The 25,991-nt window shown below is 41.5% G+C and overlaps 1 protein-coding gene across 5 annotated transcripts in view; it reads right to left on the reverse strand.

Moving 5' to 3' along the window:
• Nucleotides 1-1,868: 1,868 nt before the first annotated feature.
• The window catches only part of raraa (retinoic acid receptor, alpha a), a 106,634-nt gene continuing 82,511 nt past the window's right edge, over nt 1,869-25,991 (reverse strand). For 3 of the 5 annotated variants that reach the window (XM_079476443.1, XM_079476441.1, XM_079476442.1), the window contains 7 exons: nt 9,078-9,226; nt 8,270-8,411; nt 5,046-5,206; nt 4,606-4,782; nt 4,234-4,438; nt 3,199-3,357; nt 1,869-3,075 (listed from right to left, as the gene is read on the reverse strand). In XM_079476443.1, coding sequence (XP_079332569.1) covers nt 2,873-3,075; nt 3,199-3,357; nt 4,234-4,438; nt 4,606-4,782; nt 5,046-5,206; nt 8,270-8,411; nt 9,078-9,226 — 1,196 coding nt within the window. In that variant the 3' untranslated portion in view covers nt 1,869-2,872. Of the gene's footprint in view, nt 3,076-3,198; nt 3,358-4,233; nt 4,439-4,605; nt 4,783-5,045; nt 5,207-8,269; nt 8,412-9,077; nt 9,227-22,132; nt 22,846-25,991 lie in introns of those variants that run through there. The other 2 variants (XM_079476440.1, XM_079476444.1) reach the window with 2 other exon arrangements.

The raw sequence follows: 25,991 nt of genomic DNA on the forward strand, positions 1-25,991 counted from the left end.
AGAGTAGGAGAGATTTCACTGTGCCTTTAAAGTCACCATGAAATTAAACAGGAAAATTTGAAGTGTTTTACACAGTGTTGCAGTGATTATAATAAATGATTTAGAAATTTACATTTATTTGCACTAGTAATCTTTAATCAAAAACATTAAGCTCCTCTCCCCTTCTAAACTGTAGGCCTGTTCGAACTTGATGCGGCGCCGAAAGACCCGACAGGCGGATGACGTCAAAATACCACGAGAGCGATTGGAAAAAACATTAAAGTTCGGTTCTGTGATGTCATCCGCCCATCGGATCTTGCTGCATCAAGTCGAACAAGCCTAATAACTCTTCACCACATGACGTAGGACTATACTGACAATCAAAAAGGAACATACGGTGCAAATGTATCTAATTAAATACGCCTACAAACAGATTCCTGACATTCATTCAAAATCACTATGTAAGGTACAGCAATTGTATAAAGTTATGGCACTTCCTGTCTTCAAATCTGATCAAATGAGAGACTTTACTGTTTGATCACTCCACTACTGTAACTCCAATACTGCTCAATGGATTTCATCGCAGAATAAATACTTACTGACCTCCATTTACTCCAGAAGCCTTTAAACAACAGTCTAAACTATGTTATTGCTAGTTTAGTTTTATAGGGGTCATATGGCGCGAATATGTGTTTTTCTTTGTCTTTGATGTGTTATGAGTTGCCCATGCATGTATTAGACACGTAAAATTGCAAACATTCAAGCGTCGGAGCAAAAGATGCATTCTATCTAAAAGCAAACACTCGCCGAGACCTGCCTGAAACACCTCGTGTAACCACACCCCCACAAATCTACGTCATTTCGTGGTTTCATTTGACTAAGACCGCCCAAAAGTAAACGCACGTGAGGTGGGCGTACCTGTACAATTGCTTAGGCACCTGATGTTCCAAATATGGTAAGAGGTGTTACATTTCTGTCACACGCTTGCAGTTTTCGACCAATCACTACGCACTGGTTAACTGGCCAATCATAGCACACCTCGCTTTTCAGAGCGATGACCTTCATAAAACATCTGAGCGGCGGGGGCAAAGAGGAGATACAAACATGCACAGAATGTGGAAAATAAAATGTTTTTGAACGTGTAATCGTGCATACACATCTAAAACCAACGATAATATTTGTTTTAGGCGTGTCATGTGACCCCTTTAAAATTTTCAAATGAATAACAGAGGCATCTTCTGAACAAGCAATGGCAATATAATGCTTAAAATCAATACACGAAGCCGAACCACAGCCGTGTCGCCATGACACTTTAAGTTACTTAGGACGCAAGCTCCAACATGTATTGTGTCGATTGTGCCAAAAATTGGCTACACAGAGCATTAAAATTCAACTAAAATTGGGAAAAACAAATGTTTACCTTTTACGTTTCTATAAAGAGGGATCGGTTACCACTTACTTACCAGTACAATATTATTACATTATTTTGTAGAGTAATTTGTAGACTTGTCCTATCCGGCCGGATAATTGTGCTCTCATAACACAACGATTGATATTAAAGGGTTCATAACAAAGAAATCAAATGTGTTTTTTGACATCAAATACATTCTTGTATTATAAAAACAGTCAAATGTAGAATGAAAAAGAATCTGGCAAAACCAATCTGCAATGTAAAGCTCATTCTGAACCAATCTGCAATGTTTAGATCAACACATGACCGGAAGTAGCACAGATATTATTCCTGAACCAAAGACGTACTGTTACAACTGTTATACGTGATGAAGTCTGTGAAATGTTGTGCTTTGTACCTGGCTGTCTGTAGCACCTGTTTTTTGCAAATCCTTCAGATGGACACCAATGTTAAATATAAGTGGCTGACGTTTGTTTTTAACGTTTGGATTTATTCATCCTCACAGACATAAATTAAAATGTATGATAAATCCCCTTTATTGGACTGTGTTTCATCTTTTATGCTAAAAGCTTGTATCCTCTTGTAGCTTGTAGACATTTAGGAAACAAACACATTTAAAAATGTACAGTTCTTTCTTCTGGAAAAGCAGACACCTTACGTTTTTCATAGCTGCTGTGTATAATAAAATAATTTCTAGAATATAAATGGCCCTCCCTATGAAGAGCCCTTCCACACATCTCACCCCAGTTTACCTTTTCAAGCCAAACACATTTATTTCAAAAATTGAGGTATTTTGAGGTTGAAGGTTTCGCAACATCAAGAAGAACACATTACACGAAAACAGTTTTCTGCAACCGACTTTATATCTTCTGTGCACATTTTTGTGAGTGTAAATTAATATTCTTTTCAATGTTAATTTTTCTCCGTGAAAAACATCAGTCTGAAATAGAACAATTCACTCTCTTCTTCCTTTCATAGGCATGAGGAGAAAAAGAGGAAGTACATTTGCATCTTTACATCAAGTCCATATCTCATTCAGTTCAGTCACAATCATTCCGTGTTTTCTTTCGATATATTTATATATATTTTACTTGTATGAAATCAGGGTCTGTTTGGAAACAGAAGTCCAGGCCATAAGAACGAGAACAGAAGAAAGTTCCCATCCTGACGTTACTTTTATACGTTTGTCCATGATTTCCTGCACGCGGTCTTCACTCCCCCAGCGGCATTCCTGCCTTCAGACACAGGGACTTTGTAACGGAGTGTAAACGTGGAGCGATCGAATCACAGTCTCCTCTCTCCGATGAGAATCTGCGGAAGGAGGGAAGAAAAACGGCTAAATCCCGCCTCCGATCCCCCGTTAGTGTGTGAGGAGCACAGGCGGATCAGCGGGAACGTGAGGGCGTGCTTTTGAACACACGTCTGCTGTCGTGTCGGGAGGGCACGCGGCTGTCCGTCGTTAGCGGCTAATGATGCCGATTGTCAGGGTGACTGTGTGGCAGGGCTGCTCTGGGCGGAGCTCGGAGAAAGGGAGGGGCTACAGCTGCCCGAAGGCGCACCTGCGGCCCGCGAGCTGGCTCCGCCCGCAGAACTCTCCAAACCCTCAGAGTTCTCCAACATCTCCTGGATGAGAGGAGGCATGGAGCCGGGAATCTCCATCTTGAGGGTGATCACTCGCTCCGCTCCTTAAAGAAAGATGAGATTTAAAGAAAACATTTGTAACAAAATAAGTCCCATTTTCTTTATTTGATCAAAATGAACCGGCGTTCAGTTCTCGTGTTAACTACCAGCAACACTGCCTAACTCACCCTTGGCACTGATGCTCCTCAGGTCTGTGATCTTCATCAGCATCTTGGGGAACATGTGAGGTTTGTGCGGCCTCCTGTTCCTCACGTAGTTCTTCAGTGCTTCCAGCAGCGGCTCCTGCAGTACATCAACCTTATCTGCCTCCTCCAGGTCCTGACGATCTGCAAACAACCCCAAACATCACATTACATAACATTCGGTTTACACATCCTCCCGTGATCTCTGGCCTTCCGCTTGTGATGGGTGTGTTCCACAGTAGTACGTTAACAAACAACCTGGGGAACTGCTGAATATGCTTTTTAGTTTCATCTCATGAAGCATGTCAGGAACACGTGTGGGTCATAGTTCTTACAACATGTCTGCACCGGGCCCGCCGCATCCAGTGTGGACAAAATTTTTATTATAATGTGTTCTAATGCGTTCTGTTGTCTCTTGTCGCATCGCATTGTGCTTCATCCGGTCTAGACACAATGTCAAGAGTCAAAAGATGACACATTTTGTTCGAAAGGGAATTATTTTCACGACAAATGAGCTCAAATTACTGTAATGCTGCTGTATATATAATATGGTAGTTTATATAATAATAGTTTTTTTTCAGATTTTACATCGAGATACATTATAGTTTCCTCTCGAGAGCAGTCTCTCGACATTGCGTAGTTATCGTAGGAGGGATTGCCCCATAGCGTAGCTACGCAATGTCTTATTCCCGTCTCTACGGTTTGTACTTTCCACTGTTCTGTTTTTAAATCTTAAATGTAAAAGTTGATTTATTTTAAAACTTTCATTTTCTTCAATTCTTCTTGATTATATTCATTTCATTTAATATTAACACATGTTTCCATACCATTCACCCTTTGATCAAACATCATCTCGATTTAATTTCTCTCAGACCATAACAAATTCATCATCACCACCAGACCACAGGGTGGCACTAGAGATCCATAGAACAGACAACGGCACCATCGGGGCTCTGTGCACTTCAAATGTCTGGTGACTGTACTGTAGTCTTTAATAACCAGAGGAGTGTTTGTGCGTACCTCCACACAGCAGGCAGATAGCACTGAGCAGTCCCGTCTCAGCGTCGTCCATCTCCAGCGGCAGCAGCTGATTGGCGAAGGCGAACACCAGGTCTGTTAACGGACCGAAGCCGGCGTTGTGCATCTGCGTTCGGTTAAGTGTTAAACCATCAGAGAACGTCATGGTGTCCTGCTCCGGCGTGTAGCGCGTACAAATCCGCAGGATCTAGAGACACGAAACCACAGACATGTTTGACTTAGTCTTGTGTATTTGGAGCACAAAAATGCCTTCAGTCTTCTAAAAAGAAACAATAAATGACACATAGACGGACACACGTGATCGTGACCTTGAGAACTGATCCATCAGTGATGCAGTTATGGGCGTGTTCTCACCAGTATGTCGAGGCAGGCGGCCTTCAGCAGGGTGATCTGGTCTGCGATGGAAAGCGTGGTAAATCCCGGCAGCTGCTTGGCAAACTCCACCGTCTTGATGATGCACTTTGTGGAGAGCTCGCTGAACTTATCCCACAAATTCACGTCCAGAGACACGCGGCGCTCCGAGCTGTTACTCTACACGCAGACCAACAGAGGCTATATTTAGATTCACTACCGTAAATGTTTTATAGCTGCATCAATAATGGCTGAAAGAGTGAACGCTGGGCATCAGCTTTCATGAAGACACGGCCAAGAGCGGTGCAGGGGGTTCTGGGATAGCGATTATTAACAAACGGGGACACTTTTGGGATTAAACACGACTCAGCGGTTTGAAAAACGTTCCTGAAGATCTGAAAAGAGTCGTTTAACCACAGACTGAGATTTTATTATACACTCACCGTGGTGTATTTGCCGAGTTGGCAGAGTGATGGGAAGGTCTCTTTGTGGGCTTTCCTGATCCTGTCGATCATCTGCTCGGTGTCCGGACTCAGCGTGTAGCTCTCTGTACATTCCTGCTTCTTCTCCTCCTTCTTTTTCTTGTTCCTGTCGTTTCTCACTGCTGGAGGGAAAGAGAGACCATGAATGCCGATTCTGCATATTCCACTGTGTGTTTCCTTTTGCGCGGGTATACTGAATTAAGAACGTGCATTGAAATGCTTTTAGCCTAATTGACTAATTGTTTTACTTAGAACGCTCTTTTGAACAAACATGAATATTACAGCATCCACGGTACAGTTATTCAAGTCATTTCATAGTCACAGATCACGGCTAACAGCGGCGCAGACTGTGAATATAAAGAGGTTGTGAAAGCTTTTACGCAGGTGTTATGAAATTAAGTCATATGTATCAGCAAGAAGTTCATAATAGTATTCGTGTTTTTCAAGATGTCTTTTTAGGCGGAAATAAAAGGGGTGAAACGGGAAAGAGATTTCAGGATGTATACTCTTCAAAATAAGAGTGCTGTAAAGGTTCTTCGCCGCGATGCCATAAAAGAACCATTTCGGGTTCCACAAAGAACCATTCAGAACCATCTCTTTCTTACCTTTTATAATCTGAAGAACTTTTTGGTCACACAGAACCTTTCTTGAAACAGGAAGGTTTGGATGTTAAAGGCTCATTATGGCACCATTAGACGAAAGAGGTTCTCCTATGGCATTGTGAAGCAACTTTATTTCGAAGACAGGATATAAAGAAAGCGTGACAGATGAGAGAAAACTCTTCTGAGAGTCTGTGAGTAGCTGTTGTGAGATAGAAAGGGAGAGAGAGAGAGCCAATAGAGCACATCTGTGAAGAAAAGCCAAGTGGGGAGAAAAGGCGAGAAAACAAATGTGTTAAATGGAGAAACGAAAGACAGGAAGTAGAATATGCCATCACACCCTGTCCATCTGCAACATCTCAAAACTCTCTCTGGATCTGCAGGGGGGTGTTTGTATTGTGATGGATACTGCCGGAGGATAAAATTGTACGTAATGCTGATAAATCACCGCAGGTTTCATTAGACCCGCGGCTAATCGAATCGCATTATATCACGCGCGCACGCAGTAATGTCACGGCATTATTTCCTCTAAGATCTCTGCCAGCGTTCGGACCCTCTCTGTGTTCTGCTCTCGGGCCTCTGGAGATGTGGAATTAATTCCTAAATAAAAGTGGCTCATCGTAATGTGCATGCATTAGCCTCAATGATAGATCGCCATGGCGATCATAAGCCGCAAAACACAATTTAATGAAATCATTAAAGAACTATTAGCCTGCCTCCACCATCACTCATACACAAGCTGTACTGCAGGGAGAGGGAGCGAGCGAGCGGGCGAGCGACTGCCGGAATCAAAGGGCTTTCTCCAGGTGCAGGAGGGCTGTTTCGTGTGAATGGGATTGTTACCGTGTCAACGCAAAAGCGCGCACCTTGAGGACACTCGGAGCGGAGTGCATGGAGTTATTTTTGAAGCTTGAGATCCACTCACAATGCAAACAGAAACTAAATGGGGATAGACTAAACTAACTACACTTTTCACTGTATAAATATCTTCATTTATATATATATATATATAATCTCAAACTGTGGTACTGGAAGGTGGTACACGACAGAAATGAAAAACTCTATATATTAATGTACATTTCTTCTTTTAAACACAATATCAAACGTTTAATACACGATGGAAAAATATTAAATGAATCTGCTCCCCACTGATGTATTGGAGAGCAACTGAGATATTAAAGAGATTTCCAATCGTTTCTTCCTATGATAACATGATGGAAAGCATCTATGACTTGTTTGCGCGCCCTGCTAACAGTCTCACGGAAGAGTCATTCGCCAAAAGGACTCGGTCGCTCTCTTCCGATTAAAATGACCAGATAAGTAGCGTCTTCCTCCCGCAGTGCTCTTCAAGGGCGAAAAACAATGTGTTTGAAATGATTTAAGATGTGCCCCATCCTATTTTTACCTAAACATTCTTCTTTTACTGCCGCGAAAGCACAGATATTTTCTCCAGAAAGTGTCAATCTAGTTAAGTTATGTAACTGACGCACTGATCTGTATTGTCGAAGCGATGCATCAGTGCATTTTTAAACCCATACTTCCACACACGTGTCTGTTTCAGTGTGCGCGAGCGTGTTGGCTCTTGGCTGTGACGATTTGAGAGGAGAAAATTAAAGGGCTGGCAGATCGTCCATCACAAAGATGAAATTCATTGAAATGATAAAAGTGTCAATGTTTCCTCCCCCTCTCGCTCTCTAGCGCTCTTTTTTCACAATCTCTCCTCCTCAGCAGCGGGCGGATGAGTTGTGAATGCATTTGTGCCGGAGAAAAGCGTGCGCGTTTCGCTGAAAATCGATGCGTGCGTTTTATCACGGATGCTTTGTGCATTGGCATGCATGCGGTTAGTGAAGGGTGAACGTGGTGCATCGCTTTGTAAATGTACTACCAGTCGAGGGGTATGAATTCATATGAAGTCACATTAATGAATCGTGTGGGATGCAGTGCATCTAGTGTTGTGAGAGATTAGATGGGCAGACGACTGTTTTGCATTTTCTGCGCAGCTACGGTATAAATATGTGATCAAAGATGTACGGGGCAGGGCATGTGTTGACCTTCAATAGTGTACGTTTCAATTCTACAGCAATGTTAGGTAACTACAATCAACAAAATCCTCACCATATGCTGTAGTTTTAGGAGACCACTTTTGTACGAGATGTCTTTACCTACTGCATAAAAAAATGAACATAACTATTGTGTATACTATCCATTTGGGGGAAAGTAATGTGGCTTATTATAGAAAGAATATACTGTATATAATACATTTGCTGGGAAATCTAACCCAGAACTGTTTTCATGAGATTCAACCAGTTTTATACACATCTGAGCACTGAGCGTTTGTCTCCAGTTGTCTTGGGGTGATGCATCACACACCCATAGCTCCACATACAGTATATGCTGTATGTGTGTGTTCATCTCTCACCTCTCCCAATTAACTTCTCAAATCTGACAGAACCTAGCAGTGTAGAGATGTGTGCTAACATAGCCGTAGGGGAACACTCGTGTGAATATGTCTGTGTATATCTTTGCTCTGCACCCTGGCAGGATGATTTTTCACAGTGGATGCAATATTATCGATGCCTCACTCACATTCTTTGGACATTCCTACTTCCAGGCACTTCTGCAGCCGGCAGTACTGGCAGCGGTTGCGCGTCACTTTGTTAATGATGCAGTTCTTCTCCCTGTGGCATGTGTACAACATGTTCTTCTGGATACTTCTCCTGAAGAAACCCTGTAGACGGACAAACATGCGATGAGCAACGCAACACGCAACTCCAGTCATGTGTCATTTCAAAATCATAAACAGGGTTTTTTTGTCTGAGACGTGGGGCTTTTGAGATCCCCTCTACCGAAAACAAGCCATGAATCTAACGATTAAACCCACAGCGGGTGAATGCACATTACAGATTTTGAAGGTGGAGTTGGGGAGGAGGAGGGATGCCGCAATGAAGGGGCTGCTTATATAACCATTCATTATGACTAACACAATTCATTTTATTTTTTGGTGGAACATTTTGATCCAAACATGTTCTGGAAAGTTTAACAAGATTCATTCATATACAGTTTATGTGGGTCAAAGACGAAAAAGTGTTTAAGCATAAAAATGAATGCACAAAAAATGGTATACGCTCCCTTATTCTTTTCTATATTTGAATATGTACAAGTCATATAAGCATGTTGTTTGAATTATAATAAATATCATAAATATTGTGTTCCACTGAATGAATCATTTCAACCAAGTTTTGACATTTTGTTCTCCAAAAACGTAGTCGAAACCATAATGTAGACATTTTACTTACATTTAATGTGCTTTCAATGGACGTAAAATCACTTTTTGCACTTTTGATCGGGACATCTTAATGTCTTTGACCCATGCGTAAGTCTGTGTGTCTCTCACCTTGCAGCCTTCGCAGGCACTGACGCCATAGTGGTACCCTGAAGACTTGTCCTGACACACAAAGCAGGGCTTATAAACGCGAGGAGGAGGGGGTGGAGAGGGCGGGCTGGGGACGATCTCCTCTGAACTCGTACTTTGGGTCTCGATAGCTGTGAGAGAGAAAGAAAGAGGTCTTACATTTATATGGAAACAATTACAGTCATCTTTCAACACTCCAGAAATGTCCAATAGCTGCTGTTTCGCTTCGAAGAACTCCATTACGAAGCACGTTTAACAAACATTTGTATTTGTCAGAGGGGCGTTTTCTCTTAATGATCCCGATGCACTCGGTGCTCACACCTGCAGCGACTCAAATACAGAGCAGCTGGTGTGTGATGGAGAACATTACAAGCAAGGTCGAGGATGCAGACGATCTGAACGACCTCCTCTGGAGGAACTAAGTTTCCATCAGAAAGAACAGACAATCTGAACACGCTCGTCTGGAGGAAGTATGTTTCCATCACGGAGAGCAGATGATCTGAACATCAGTCATGAAACACACGCAACACATTTGTGATGTTCATAATGATGTTATCATCACACATCAAAACAACCGATCAGCGCTGTTAAACACGACACAAACCAGTGGCAGCAGCACAATGCTGATGTGAGATGAACAGACGTCGCTCTGATCCTACAGTGTTTTCCTACAGTTCCTGCAATGGGCAAAAACAAACATATACCACTTTTTAACACTTTAAAGGGATAACTACGTTATCTTTCTTTTTTGTTCCTTGCAACAAGATATTATGAAGATTAACAGCAAACAGTCTGGGGCACCTTTGACAACCAGTGTATTTTTTCCTACTATGGGAGTCAATGCTGGACAACGTATTTTCATTTTTGGGTTAAGTATCTCTTTAAAGGCGGTTGTCCAATTTCCAATCAACAGTAAGGTGCACATTGCACAGGATGGACAACAGCTCAACAATAACTAACGTCTGATTCCATGGGGTTAGCAGCATGTTTGTTAGTAGATCCAGATGTTGCTGTGCATTTTAATAGCCAACGTTTGTATGATTTCAGCGATGACCTTCTGGAATAAGCAACGATTCATGCATGCTTTTACAGGGCTAACACTTATTCAGAAGTGACGTGAAATACGGACAAAGATAATCCAGGATTACATTAAACCAGAATGGCCCTCAGCAAATAAACTGTTTTGCATTAATGTAGGCTATATTAACTTTTATTATAACTTTTTATTTATTGCATGCTCAGTCTCATATTAGTTCTTGCTAGAGAGTGACAGCTGTAGTTTCACTGCTGAAAGCTTGCCATGATACAAAATTATGAATGATAATCTTAAATCAAATAAGTTGTATGGTAAGGTGAACGTGTAGGTGTTTGTTTGCTTCTTTGGTTAATTTGGCCGTCATGTGTAAGTATGTATGTCAGCTGAAGCGGAGGGCAACTGAACTTGTGAGCGCAAGTTAAATTTAGATCTTTTATTTACACACCACTGCAGTTCGGCCCCGCCGGGCACGTCATACACGCGATGACTGCGGATCTGGATCATAACAGCATCTGCACACACACACACACCAAGACCTACAGTACACACACACTCTGTCAACGCGCGTGTTCCCATCTGTCTCTCTCCAGGCCGGAATACTCAGACAGACGTCTAGGAATGGTGATGGAGTGAAAGGCTGACTCAACCACAGAGAGAGAGCGAGACCAGACCAAAACCAGAGCGAGAGCAGGAATGAATAAACCAGAACGGATGAGAGAATAAAACAACCTGAAACAGTTAGGCAAAACATCCGGGACATATAAAAGACAACGTTTGTTTTGAGCTCATCTTGTGTGGTGGAATTGACAGCATGAAACACACACATGGGCCTAGAGGAGGTAGAGAAAGTCAACATGGCATCAAAAGCCTATTTGCCGTCTTCGTAAGTTTCTCGTTTCCTTTTCTGCTCAATTTTCCAGTTATTCCAAAGAAACATGTTTGCTTTCGTCAAAATGTAACAACTTGCTCTGCCTCAAAGATAACATTGTGTTTTGCTGATGAATTCAAGAAGGCCAGACAAAAATATTATTAACCAACTGAATAAACTGTAAGTGATATTTGGCTGTTCTGGTCGTCAGGGATCCAGAAGTGTTGACAAACTCACACATGATGACTCTCTCTCGGTGTATTGACTGCAGTTCAACTGGTTAACCGTTGTGTTAGTGAAGCAAAGGTCGTGGGTTAAAACCCAGGAAACACGCAGTGATAAATGTATAGATTGAATGCACTATAAGCCGCTTTGGAGAAAAGCAAAAAGCTTTGCCAAACGCGTACAGCTAAACTGGGATATTATAATGTTTTAATATCCATAAAATGACACATCCATAATGCACAAACGCTCAGATGCGCACATACATCCACAGGACGATGAACTGGAGAGACAGACATGCAGAGATGAATGAAGTGAGACAGAAATAAACAAGAGAGATAACTGTGTGTGCGTGTGTGTCATGTCAACCGAATTACACACAGAACACTTATGTAACTCACCACATTGCCCATTAACAACAAACCTCTCTCTCTCTCTCTTTCTCTCTCGGGTGGGCTGCCATGGCTTAAAGCTAAAATACTTTTGCAGCACTAGTGTCATTAGATGGAATTGCAAAAATAATGATTGTTTCTCTAAACCGCCCTGCCCATCTGCCCTTGGCCTTTATTTGCCATTGGCCAGAATGCCTTTTTTTTAGACATTTTTAATCTGTAAAACAACCGTTTTAAACCTGTCAGCTTTTCTTCATTCTCTGTAATATAAGTATATTTCAGAGACATGTATTTGAAACTCCAAATCTCAAATCTAGCAACTACAGAGTCTTATGAAGGTATTTATGCCTGTATGGAACGATCACGACACCACTACAAACACTCATAGTGGTGAATACTTGTGCACACTTAAGAATTCTTATTTATCTAAGATCCTGTCTACACTAGTGCGTTTTCGTTTCAAAACGCTCTTCACTAGCGTTTTCAAGCGCTGACTATCCACACCGAAACGTCTGAAAACGCTTACATCCACGTACTGCGCATGAGTAAAACCAAAGACACGTCAGCGTGTTTCATTGCTGTCCGTCGTTTATTAACTTTCTGCATTATAATGTGGCGGCAACATGCAGCAAAGACACAGTTTTTTAAATAGACGGACAATGAGGTAAAGACGAGTCTCCTTCAACAAACTTTACTCGAGCCCCGCTGCCGAACAATGACTGCGAGTAAATGTTCCGTTTCCTAAAATACAATCTAAATGAACTGCATGAACTGACAGGAGAGCAGCCGAAACAACTGCGTCACATGACAAAAACCGTGTCATCGTTTTAAAACCCTTGTTTTCCTCATCTACACTACAAAGCGACAAACGGCGTTTTCAAATGTATACACCTTCAAGTGCGTTTTCGAAGAGCGTTGTCAAAATCGCTGTCTCAGTGTGGACGAAAGGCCACACCGGAGAGAAAAAGATGCGTTTTCAAAGGAAAATGCTTTAGTGTGGATAGGGTCTTAAAATAATATATTGCTCCTTTAAAGTGGTGGGCGTGCTGTGTTAAATGATACGACCCATACATGCGAAAGCAGATGAAAAATAAACCATAAATGTGTCAAACGATGAAGATAAATCTCTCTTATGATATTTTATACTATAAAGATTTACTATATAAAATAAAATATTATTAACAGTTTGTTTTCTAAATGTTACTGTATGTCACACCACAGGATGCTCATGTACGGTGTATTTGTCAACATATTCACGTATGCATTTAAAGGCCAGGTTACACTTTCAATAATAATACATTTATTTGAATGTATTATGGTCTATAATGTGTATAATATTTATTTATTTCAGAAGAAGTTCCACTGAATGTCCACTGATCTTAGAATCACCAGTCTCTCTCTCTCTCTCTCTCTCTAGGTTCAAGCTGAGGTTACCTTCCTAATGTTCTGGCGACCAACAAACAATGTAACTCAACCTCTGTTCTCCTCGTCTCTTCATCTTTAGGAGCTTTAAACTCCTCCTCCCTGACAGACAATTTGTCTCCCTTTCTGTCTGTTGGAGCTGTAATCACTGGGTTATTTATCCGGGGGTTCAGGTCTGGGTCTGGGCTTGTTTAGCTCTCATTACCAGCGGTCCGAAGGGCTCTGGGAGAAGACGGGAGGGGTATTAATCAGATTTGGGTTAGTTAAGCCCAGCTTAAGTGTGTTAGAGGGCCAGAGACAGGCCCAATGGGAGAGCCGTTTCAAACACACATACACTTATCTTGCTATTAGATTATACACTGCCTTACAGTGAGAGAGTGCTCTGTGCTTATGGACCCAAGGCATTTCACGTTTATGACATGATCAGACTCTCTCGTATCGTCCACGACAAATGGTGCCGACCTCCCTGCGTCAACAAACGGAACGTCTGCTCCATGCTATTTATGCCAAGCAAAGCTAATTAACCATTGGCCTAAAAATAAATAGGCCAAACATCACATGAAAAGAGTTGCCACTTAACATAGTAACAATATCACAATTAAGGGGCGAGTATAGTCCGGCCGGCTGCATCATACAACAGCGCATGAGCGAAAGAAAATTGCATCGGCCTTGTCCACTCGGTGACGTACTGTGCATGTGTCGAGCTATTACTATCCTACTAAAATAGTTCTGAGAATCCAGTGTGAGCCCACTATTGTTAAAAGTGTGTCATTTAATGTAGAGTGCAAGTCATTTTTTTATTGCTTGGATTTGTGATAAAGAATGTGGATATATTTCGTTGAAATGCTTTAATGTTTCATGAATCAGTCAAGTTAGCATTGCGGCTAACACGTTAACGTGCTTTACTGCGCTGTTTTTACCGTTTAACTGTGGGTCCTTTCGCTTACGTAAGTGTCATTATTTTTATAACACAAATCGATGCCATTTTTGTAACCGTAGTATCTCTGTGTACTTATAATCATTGTGTAAGTTAAGAATAAGACTTCAAGAGCTTAAATGCATCTATGCGGAAAAAGCATAAACTGTATAAAATATGGACGTAATCCGTATGTGACGTCACCAGTAGGTTTCTGAGGAGCTGTTTTGAAGCTTAAGTGGGCGGAGCCGGCCGTCGCCATCTCAGAAACAAGTCACTCCCGGACAATCAAAAATGGGCAAAGAGGCGGGACTCGGTTGGAGCACGTATTTTTTCTCTGCTGTAAAGTTGGGCATTTTAACGTGGGGCTCAATGAGATTCTGCTCCGTTTCGGAGGTAGCCTCTAGTGGCCAGTCGATGGATTGCAGTTTAAGTCGCGTCCATGTTGGTTTCCAATCTTTGGAAAGACCAATCGCAACAGACTGGGGTAGCCAGCCAATTGGAGCACAGTGGGCTTGTGGAAGGGAGGAGTTTAGCGAAACGAAAACTTTGGACTGCTAAGAGAGAACCGTTTAGAGATCTTGGAGAAATTGGGTGATATTAAATGCATATTTTGAGAAAATGACAGCGTTATTTGACCTTGGATGCATTTAAACCTGTCGCTGGGGACTCAAATACAATATTAGGACACTTAAAAATAGAACATAATGGGCACAGATTTTATTATACATGTAATAATAATAAATATAAAAAAGCTGAAACTGTAAGTGCTTTTGAAGCACTGTTTACATCTTTCAAAGTGGTCTATATGTTGAATTTTCATCCAACCAGCTTCAATGTTTGTTTAGTCAAAATCACCATATATATCAAAATATAAACAATTAAAAGGACGTAAAATGACATCATATTTTAGCGAAATGGCCTAGTTCTATTGGTAAAGTCACAGTTGTCTCTCTCTCTCTCTCTCTCTCTGGTTAGGGCATGTGTTCATGCTGAGCGGAGGAGATTAGGAGACTCCCTACCTATACACACCTCCTGTTTATATTAATCACACACACACACACACACACACACACACACACACACACACACACACACACCTGTATTCAAGGCTTCTGTAGTCAGTATTCATCTCTTTTTCACTACAAGACCATGATCTCAAATGTTTTAATCTGTTTTGACACACGGGCTCAAATTTATTCAGTGCACGTCAAATTCTGCATAAACATTATTAATGACTGGAACTTGCATTTCTGCTCCTAGCAAAACTGTTCTGCTAGAACCCTATCCATCAGGAATGAATTACAGCAATGACAGACTGATATTTAGCGGCTGATTTATTGGCCGCTTTGTGAACTTTTCCATAGTTCTTCAGAATGTTTGTGCGAATGCAGTGTTAAATAATACAGTGCCACTGCTGTTAACAGATGAGCTCATGTAATCGAGTGCATTCTCTGATCCTGTTGTTGAACCGTTGCTTTTTTAGCACAAGCACACTGATCCAAATGTATTCCTTAAAATGTATAAATAAATCACAGACCTGCAGTCTGTAATCTAAGTTGTTGAGCCTGTCTAAGCTTCTATAGGGTGCTGTACACAGGGTTGTATGTTGTAGGACTGTTTTCACGCGTAGCACTGGACAGAAGTATAAAGTATAATAAAAAAAGACTTATGTGTAGTTTATCACATAAATAGGCAGGTAATGGACGAAGGACATTAATGTTACAGTTGGGAAAATTAGAGTAATATAATTAAGTTCCTATTTGCCGTTTTCCAATACAATAATGATATATTTGTCCACAGTATACTATTATATTATATTGACAATAATAAACTGCAGTAAAATTCCTCCTTTTGCAGATACAACAGTTTAGTTGCAAAGAGTTTGTGGTGAACGATATATTTTCTCTAGCATTGAAATCCTTAAGAAATAAACTTTCAGATGAGCTCTGGAGATGGAGTTCACGTGTACATGTCCTCATACAGAGACGCAGACAAATGCACGAGCATGTAGTAATGCGTTAAACAGCTCATTCACATTCACGCAAAACAAGCAGGTGACGTATTTAAAGAGCCTGATAGCGACTCCGATAAAAATATCAGTCGAACTGCAGTTGTTTTTTTTTTATTTAAACCATAATAACTCAAAAAATACAGCTAACTTACACAATAAAAACAAGATTTTTGTTGTATTGTTTTGGCCATTGAAACAGCAGTTTAAGTTAGTGTTGGAAAAATTTAGGAAAACGGATTCTTCATAAACTACAAAAAAGCAAACAATGCTTACAGACACACAGCACTGACATAATGCTCTGGTTTCCGGATGTCTTTGAAAAGGAAAGTAGGCCAATTATTTTGCACTCAAACCAGCTCTTACTGCCCTCAGTTATTTCCCATTAATTCTCTCCAACAGAGACCCACCTATCTACTCTATGAACATGTGAACAAACACAACTGAGATGTGTCATATCGGTTCTAATGTGGGTGTGATAGCGTTTAAAAAACATCTGAATAACCTTTCTGCTTTATGGTGCTTTGTTGCGAAAAAAGGTTCTCCAGACGATAAAAAGGTCAGAGAGAGATGGTTCCTTAAAGAACCTTTGACTGAATGGTTCTTTGTGGAACCAAAAATGGTTCTTCTATGGCACCCTTTATTTTTAAGAGTGTAATATGAATAGCGCATTGGAAATGGCCAACATCTTTCTTATGACCTAGTCGAGTATTTCTGTAACCAACAGTTGGGTCTAAAGAGCAAGAGTGTATTATAACACTTAAAGACACCCTCTTATTCGACCATTTTACGATACACAATCTTTATATTCCTATTACCGTTATAGTCAATTTGTTGCTGTCCTGCAGCACATCAGAAAGCAGACAATGAAGACATGCAATTTTCCAGTAATGACGACTTCTGGCATGGTTCATTGGCTGCAAAGAGATGGGTTGAATGAAAACAGACAGAGGCCCCTCGCTTTTCTCTCGTTTGTCCTCAATAATTAAATAAAGCAAATGAAGACTGACCCCATTCACTCTTCCATGTTTGGCACATCTGAACCATATATCCCATTATGCAAATCTCTCAAGGGTAGAATGACTGAACACATGCCCACTGTCTCAGAGGTCATGGGTTTGTCAGCAGAGTAAACAAAGTTTAACGTTTTCATGTGTGTGCACACTCGTTGGGATTTGCGAGGATCAGACGATCCCGTTCCCTCTTCAGACATCAATTTCCTGTATGAATCGAGGGTCTTTGAACAGCCCCCCCTGCACATCTGCAGTTAGGGACCGGCCCTTCCTGAGAGAAGGGTCACCATATCTGCTGCTCAAGTCAACGCGGGCCATTCGTGTTATTTAATTATCATCGGAGAAATCAATTTCAGTCGTTGTGAAAACGTTAATCCAACAATCAATCTCACCGTTGTAAACACATGAATGCGAAAATTAATGCATTGTTATTTTAATATAACACTCTTTTGTTTATTGATCCACATAACCATAATTTACTGCTTATGTGATTGGGTGCCTTTTTGTTGGGTGAGTAAAGAAGACTTCGCCACAAAGTGGTGACATATAAATCATATAAAATTGAGCTAAAATACAAAGATTATAAAGAAGAATTGTTTGTTGTAAATGTAATGTACTTCTGCAACAAATGACTGCTGTAGTAGTATTAATGCCCACAGAACTTGAGCAAAATAGAAATGCAGGTCATGCGCAAAGTTCTACACGCGTCTTCGACCCTTGTGTGTTCGTCTAAATATTCATACCGGCTACTGCCAATATAACATTCTCTGCTTTATTTAATAAATTCATTCTACGGAATTTCAGATGAAAACATACTCAGATTCTGTCTGGCCATGCGATTCAACTATATAGCAAACAACGCAAACATAACACCCTAGAGTGCACGTGAAAAGCATGTCGCTTCAACCGCCCTCATATCTTAACACGGATTCCAGGAATGTAACGTTGGGAAATAAGATTCCTTCACGTTCAGAAATAAAAACACAAACAAACACACGTACGTGCAGAATTCAGAATGTTTCTGAAATGATGCAATATTAGTGTTAATGTGAAGACAGTATGATGTTTGAACAACAGAGTATTAAGCTTTTAAGCTATTGTCCATACAGTTGCAAGAAAACAAACTCACAAACGTAAATGCCAAGTGACTGAATGCGTCCAGATTGAATTTTTGTCACATTTGGTCAAGGTTATTATGTTGATAAAACTTTAAAATGACACGTACACAAATATTGCTTAAATTTGACAATTCATTTTGTAAACACCTGTGGATTATTTAGCGCGCGAAACCTCAAACCTGCTCTCAACCAATCGTGTGTCAGCATCTCTTAAAGGGATACAATTATCACCTTCTCGGGGTTTCAAACCTGTGTTGTAATGCTGAACACATAGAAAGACAGAAAAAAGAATATAAATATAGAGTATAAAGGTTTCATACAACTCGAGGTTGAGTAAATAGCATTTTCATGTTTGGTTGAACTATCCCTTTAACAGATGTCCCTCAAGTTCATATGTAAGATACTTACCTTCTGTGTTGTCAACTTTTATCAATCACGTTCAAGTTACAGATTCCATGATCTAACAATAACACCTGGTGATCCTCAGACAAACTCATGCACAAACTCTATTTATAGTGTGTACAGGCTCGGCTGTAGACTTTTGAGAGCCGTCACAAACATGGTTCATATAAAGACATTATCAACAACAAATATCCAAAAGTCAAACATCCAGCATCATCCACAAGAGATTAAATGCAATGTATGTGGTGGTGGCCGTAGAAAGTTGACTAGTCACCCATCATGACCCATCCAACCAAACATTTGCCACATGAGAGCTACGAAGCAGATAAGTAAAGTGGAACAGGTCTGCATTAAAGATTAATATGAGACAAAGCCTGACTCCAACATGCTGTGCTCGCCATTACCTGCGATATGAGCACAGAAACTACAAACAGAAGACTAGCATGCAACGAACTAACCGTATAATTGTGCACAGCTAAAAGTGAAACAAGGGAGAAAATGCTTGTTGTTGAAAGCCCTCGTGATTTCACCTGTATAAACACTTTGATAGTCCAGACGTTTTTGTTTACGGCACGATAAACAATGCTGATACAGTGTTGGGTTAACACTTAATATTCCAATGCAAAGTTGAATTCTGAAGCACGAACACATCGCTAAGAGTCGTTTTTGATAGCGCTGGACGATATATCGTGGGATTCTTATGCTCTCAGTTTCTCAATGACTTACGGGTAAATGCCGCCACATCTGAAAGCCAGACGGCGAACTTGCGCAGAAACTCACAATATGTGAAACAGAAGAAGAACAATTAGTTCCTGGAGATGCCAGTGGTCATATTCTATCGCTGTCCTTCAAACCTTTTCAGGTATTTCCACGATAATAAAGTATATTTATGGTGATGATGAGTGTTGCTTTATCAAATGTTGGTTATAAACGACTCATATCGAGCTGTACTCAATACTGATCAAATAGCCGTAGTTCACGTAAGAGCTGTGCATTAAACATCGAGTCGATTGAGATGTGTATAATAACGTGAATCGAGAACGATTCCCCCAGCCCTAGTTTTTGAAAAGTTTCACGTACAGCGTTATCAAAACGATCTGCATTTACACGGATCCGGGAAAAAGAATAAAAACGCTCCATTAGCCAGGCCAGTGGATGGCGATGTCGCGCTGTAAAGAAACACCAAATGCCTGCGCACATACGCATACCCTGTTTAAAGATAAAAGCGCTTTTAATACACTTTGTCTGCGTGCACGTGTGTTTATAGTTTATGTATATAAATGCATATAAAACGCATGCGTATGACATTTCGTTTTTGGAAAATGCCAGTTTACACTGAGACGTTGAGTAAATGGCCTTTAAGACAATCGGTTGAAAAAGCTGTAATTCAGTCAAAACCCATTGTTTAAATGTTTAGATGTTAGATGTTTAAAGCGTCCATCATTTCTGTCGCAAGACTTGATCAATTTCAACGTAGCATTGAAGTAACTGTCTTCCATTTAACAGCTATCATCAATCGCGCATGTTAGATAAAGTTAGTTAGACTATCCACGTGACTATAGCAAGCTACCTGAACAACACATCTGGTTCGATGGCACAGACATTTGAAGGTCACTCACTATCACCGTTTGAGCACTGAGGATTGTTATCATCAGATATGCAAAAACGCACATTATGTGTATGTACAGCAGTCCCTGCATATGCATGTTTTTGACAACACAGCACCAACATTATGAAGAGAAATTGAATGGACAGGAGGATATTATGGAGAACTGTGCATGTGTATGTAAAGTGGATTATGTCTAAAGGTCTGTGAGTGCAGGGGGAGTGTGTGTGACGGTCATGTGAATAAGAGGCAGCAACATTCCTTCATACTGAGGCGTGTAATCTCTCTGGAAACATCCACCTTAGCACAGAGAGAAGCCGACTATTAAAGATCAAGAGTGTTTGATCCTGATCAACCCCCCGCTAAGACCCTGATGCATCAACTCTCTCGCATAAAGCTTCTATATGCTTTCCTAGAGGATACTGTAAAACATGTTTCTAGTAGAAAATGAATGTCCGTAGAGCCTCCGTCTTTAGACCTTTTAGAGAACTGACCTGATCCAAAAACACACACATCATCATCATCTTAACACGCTTTGGTAACATGCTAGGAAGAAACGTGGATTGGAAGCAAAAGGGCCACATCTGATGCATTCCACTTGTATGTACAATGTAAAGAGATAACTTCAGTATTAAAATCTTTCAAAAATCATGTTTTTCTTATCGTGCGTCTCAATGCATGTCAATCAAACTGCAGTTGTTTTGATTTAAGCCACAATAACTAAACAGAATAAAAACATGATCCCATAGAAATGTTTAAACTCTTCTATATATAACTCTTCGTATGAACACATATATCAGCTGTGCTTTAAGATAACTCTTTGGTAAAGCTGCAGATTGACTTAAGACAAGAGTTAGGTTCTCACGACAGCTCAAAGTACGCAAAGGTAAAGCACGTCCTATTCATACTCCTCAAACTACGCCTGAGAAAAGCACTATATCGACTGACCTAGTTCATATTTACGAAGAATAAATGTCTTATTCTTTCAACGTTTCATTTAGTTTAGACCCGGTGCGTTGTTTTTCACGGACAGTCTGCGGAGCCCTGGGGGTCTGTGAAGCTCCTGCAAGGGCCTATAGAAATATAAGACAATGTTTAAAAACGACAACACTTGTTTCAAATGGCGATTCTTGTGTTATATCAGGGGTATAACCATCAACCTTTGTTGTTATCCGCCGTTTGCCTGCATTGTGCGTGTGTGTAAAGTTTACTATAGGCCTATTGCAAAAGCATTACCTAAACCAGGGACGGGAGCTCAAGGTAAACACATAAGCCGAAAGGTAAGGCGTGTTATTATAAAACTAGGGCTTTTTGTGGGAAAGTCCAGCTTTTTTATATTTTGGGTATCTCCGTGTTGGCCGATATGTCTACGGTTGTTGGTCAGGGCTACTTTAAACACGAAACAATTGTAGGATACAACAGTGGGAGTATTTTGGATAAACATAAGCAGACTGCTGCTTCCGACGCTCGGCGTGCGGTGTCAGAGGTCATGGGTTCCTTGACCCCGCGTGACCCTACGCGCCCTCCGGTCACCATCCACAAAAGAGCCACAAGAACATCATGCACTCTCTCACATATAACCCATAACTTAAACGAGCACACAATTCTGCGACATACTGAACAGGAACGCGTCGTGTAATCGTATTCTGTGGATTTTGATGTAGTCCGACCCGTAAACGTTCATGTTTCGGGTGCTTTTAACATCCACGCATACCTAGATCTCAAAGCAACTATCCTAAAGCGTCTCGCAACTCGTAAAGAACTTGTAAAAAGCGCGTCCCCTCATATATGTTTAGATTATAAACAGGCACGTCAACTCCAGAGTCGCGCTCCGTTCCATGCGGCCATCGGAGTGCGCGCGCGCGTAAGTGGGTCACCCAGCTGGATTTAAATGTCAGCAAATAAATGAATGACACAATCAGATAAGATCAGATCATTAAAACAGAAACTAACGAGCTCAGGGGTGAAAGCACATCGACATCCGTACAAACCCATGCGCGTAAAAGAAAGGTTGAATAAAAGCGCACGTACAGTGGTTGGATCCGCTCCAGTGCTGATGTCTGATCGAAGAGCTGAACGGATGAGGCATCTTGTCCGGGATCAGACATCCTCTGCTCTGATTATAGTAATCCATCATGAGGAACGGGTTCACGTCAACGCTCTCGTACATGATCAGATCGGACTTAATTCCGCAGGACCGTACGTTACTTCTCGCATAGAGATTCAACAGAGGGACCGATCCATCCCACACGTTCCCAGATATTCCCGGAGGAGCTACGAAATCACGTCAAACTGAAGATAAAGCGCGTGTGCATGATCCGGCTCGATCCCAGTTGAAATGCAACTTTTTTGCTTCTTCGCACCCTTGTTTAGAAAGTGCACCTCGTTGATTCTGTATTATATAACGCACCTCCAAAGCCTCGCTCGGTATTAAAGATAACTTATGGATGAAACACAGAGCAAACGAGACTTCGGTTAAAGGTCCGAGACTCGACGTGCGGTTCGATCCGGTTCGGTGACGCGAGTCATTTGTCCGCAAAGGTTTCTTCTGAAATGTGCGTAATCGGCTCGTGTGTGTCGTTAATCCGCGCGACCGCCGTGCGTCCACGAGCTCGGATCAACAGAGAGTGCGAGCGGACCGTGACGAGAGCAAGCAGCTTTTTGTAAGCCCCGCCCACCCGCGGTGACGAAAAGGAGGCTGCTTTTAGCCACGCCCGCATCCACCTTTCTGCCTCATCTCCGCCTTCGACGCATTGAGAAACATCACTGAGATATCTTACATTTCTCCGGATTTACGATCCGCGAGGAAGTCCGTGATCTGCAATTTCGGAATGTACGTGGGTTTTAAAACCGGAAGTCGATGCATTAAAATAGCATGCAACAATGGTGTAGCATGTTCCCCGAAAACAAGAAGAATCAGGATGTACATGTAATTGTCTTCATTGAGTTCAGAACGACATGCGTAAAGTTGCAGGATCTGTATATTTGAATTTTATTCTCGATGAGGAAAAATAGCACTTGATATCTTTCACCAAACTCTCAAAATGTCAGGTTTTAGGAATTACACGCAGCATGTGGTCTAAGTTGCTCGGAGCATCTTTAAGTTTCTCCTTCCCAACTAGTTTGGCCCCTCGCTAGTTCTCTCATCGCTCATTGACTCTCTCTCTCTCCATTGCTGTCTCACTCATTTGCCTAATGTTATGCGGCTGAACTTTCTCTGAACCCCGTGAAAGCAGGCAGTCTCACCTCTCAATGACCCATTCCATGACACAGATTCGCTCCCATGCCTTTCTCATCTGACATCATCACACAAAGACGTTCCACCTTGTTCACCAGCCACCCACAACCGCGCTCAGCGACAACAGCGCTTTCCTAAGAAAGACCCACTGGTAGTTTCTGCAGAAAAACACCTCGAATGAGTCGCGCAACAGGCCCCCGTTTCGTCCAGACGTCACTCTATAGCATTTACTTCACCCCTTTTAAGTATCCGAATTGATTTGAGAGTTTCACGAAGGAAGAAAAGTTTGTTAAAAGTTATCACCGACACGCATTTTCAGACCCTGAAAGGGATTTTACACAATGTTTCCATAGTAGGAAAAAATACAATGGTAGTCAATAGTGCCCCAGAACTGTTTGCTGTCCGACATTCTTCAAAACGTCTTCATTTGGGTTCAACAGAACAAAGTGGGAGTCAATGGGTTTTGATATCTGTTTGGTTGTTAGCATTCTTCATCAAAACAAAGAAGAAGAAATTTAGACAGATTTGGCACAACTCGAAGGTGAGTAAATGATGACAGATTTTCTCCAAAGTATCACTTTAAGTCAAATGTCGCAGGGATGAAAACAACTTGGTGTGCGTGTTATAATGAAGTTGCAGCACCGGCTGATAAGATAACCCCGCATTCCTGCACATCACCCTCCTCTATTCAGTTTGTACATTGAACATTTCTGCAGTTCAATATCACTTTAGTTTGAAGCGTGCGTGTAAAGACACATCTAAATTTAAACCATCCGTTACATTTTTGAAAATGTAAACCTCTTCTGCAACGGAGATTTCATTTAAAAACAAGCTCAAGTGATGGTTTGATGTAGCCCTGGTTATGTTTAGACAAGGATTACAATTTAGACCCGGTTGAATTTCTTCCTCGGTACGTACAGTACGTAAAAAGTGAGGATGGGTGAATCATAAACGACATTCGGGATGAGAGAATAACGCCCGAAAGATGGAACAATGTGCGAGTTGATTTAATAGTGATGACTGGGTGAGAAACACTGACGGTCCTCTTTCAGCACATGTGCGTTTATCTTCATTCGACCTCTTGATCGAAACATAATGGTGGATTACATAACACACACGGAAAAACTGAGTGCCACCCCACCCCCATGCCAGGGAGCTCGGTGTTTGAGTGGGGCGATAAAGGGGGTTGAGGGGTAAATGTAGGTTTATTAGCCAGGCCGAGGGCAGTTAGTGGATGGTACCTTTAAGGGTGTTAAACTATTTTTATAACCCACACTAAAATGTATCATTTCCAGGAAGTTAAGAGCGGTGCCCTAAAACAGGACAATAGTGTTTGACCTTTCACATGACACATAGATTGTCACCGGCCTCATGTGCATTAGTTTGGCGTTTTCAAGGTTGCCTTTATGACCCAAGTTCATCCTCAGAAGGCTTCTTTTTGGATAAGTAAGCGATGAAATTGATCGCTGGGATCTTCTCTGACCTTGTCAGAGTATCAGCAGTAGTAGTAAAACAATTGGTAATAGTTTGGATCCTACATTTAAAAGCAAGAAAAACAGGCTCTGCATTAATAATTCATCTGGATAATCTAAAGCAGCAGCAAGGTGAGCCATGTGTGTTGAAGACCAACTGGAGCATTGCAACATACTTCTTCCCTGACGCTTCCTAAGCACCACGCTGTTTGTGTTGTTCTTATACCAATGAATCGTACCTCACAGCAAGCACAGCTTTTCATCTTTTAGTGCACGACCAAAAGGAGTCAGGAGTGAAAGGCTGGAAACTCGAGTCAAGGACCGTGTCCATAGGGTCGAGCTCGGAGTTAGTCTGTTCTTGGATCGTTGAGCTTGAGAATTAGATGTTGAGACGCGGTTTAACTAGGCAGGATGAAATCGGTAATCTGGAATTGAGAGTGTGGGAACACCTTTCAGCCCATGAGGAACTTTAAGGAGAAAACTAAAGAGGGAGAAGAGATTGAAAGAATGAACTATGATGCGCTCATATGGCAGATGATGTAGGGCATAAGTAGAAAGTGCAACCGCACCGTTTGTTCTTGTTACTATCGTAAGATCGTAACATATCTCTCTCAAACAATGCACAGAGCTTTCTGAAGTTTTTTCTCAAAGACTTTCCACTTGCCCTAGTTACAATAACTGTGTTATTTGGGCTAGATTTTCGGTTGTCATCGCACGTTTTTTCCAAGGGTCAGAAAAGGAAAAAGTAGCATGGACGAGTATCTCCATGTATGACAGAACCTTTCATCTTCAAGCTATTTCCAGTGCATTCTCACAACCCGTGACTGGCTGAGCTGTTAGCGCTGTGATGTTAGCTGTATTCCAGAGTTTTCTAGAGCCCCGCCAAATAAATCATAGCTGTTGCGGTCTAACAGGGTGGTGCGTTTCATAAATCTAGACACACAACAGACCTCCGCAAGACGTTGCAGTGTAGTTTTATTCTCTCTGACCTATCATTCTTCAAATACACAGAGACATGGCCCCTTTAATGCGCCCTACAGAGCACACTCAGGCATTTATGGCACACTCTGGAGCTCTGGCGAGAGGTCTTTATAGCACACGGCTGATGTACGGCAGCCATAACCTGCTATAGTGCTCGGTCTACTTATTCAGCCGAGCAGAATCCATTCTGGCCGAGAAA

This window comes from Barbatula barbatula (assembly GCF_947034865.1).
Source record: "Barbatula barbatula genome assembly, chromosome: 16".
Classification (NCBI taxonomy): Eukaryota; Metazoa; Chordata; class Actinopteri; order Cypriniformes; family Nemacheilidae; genus Barbatula; species Barbatula barbatula.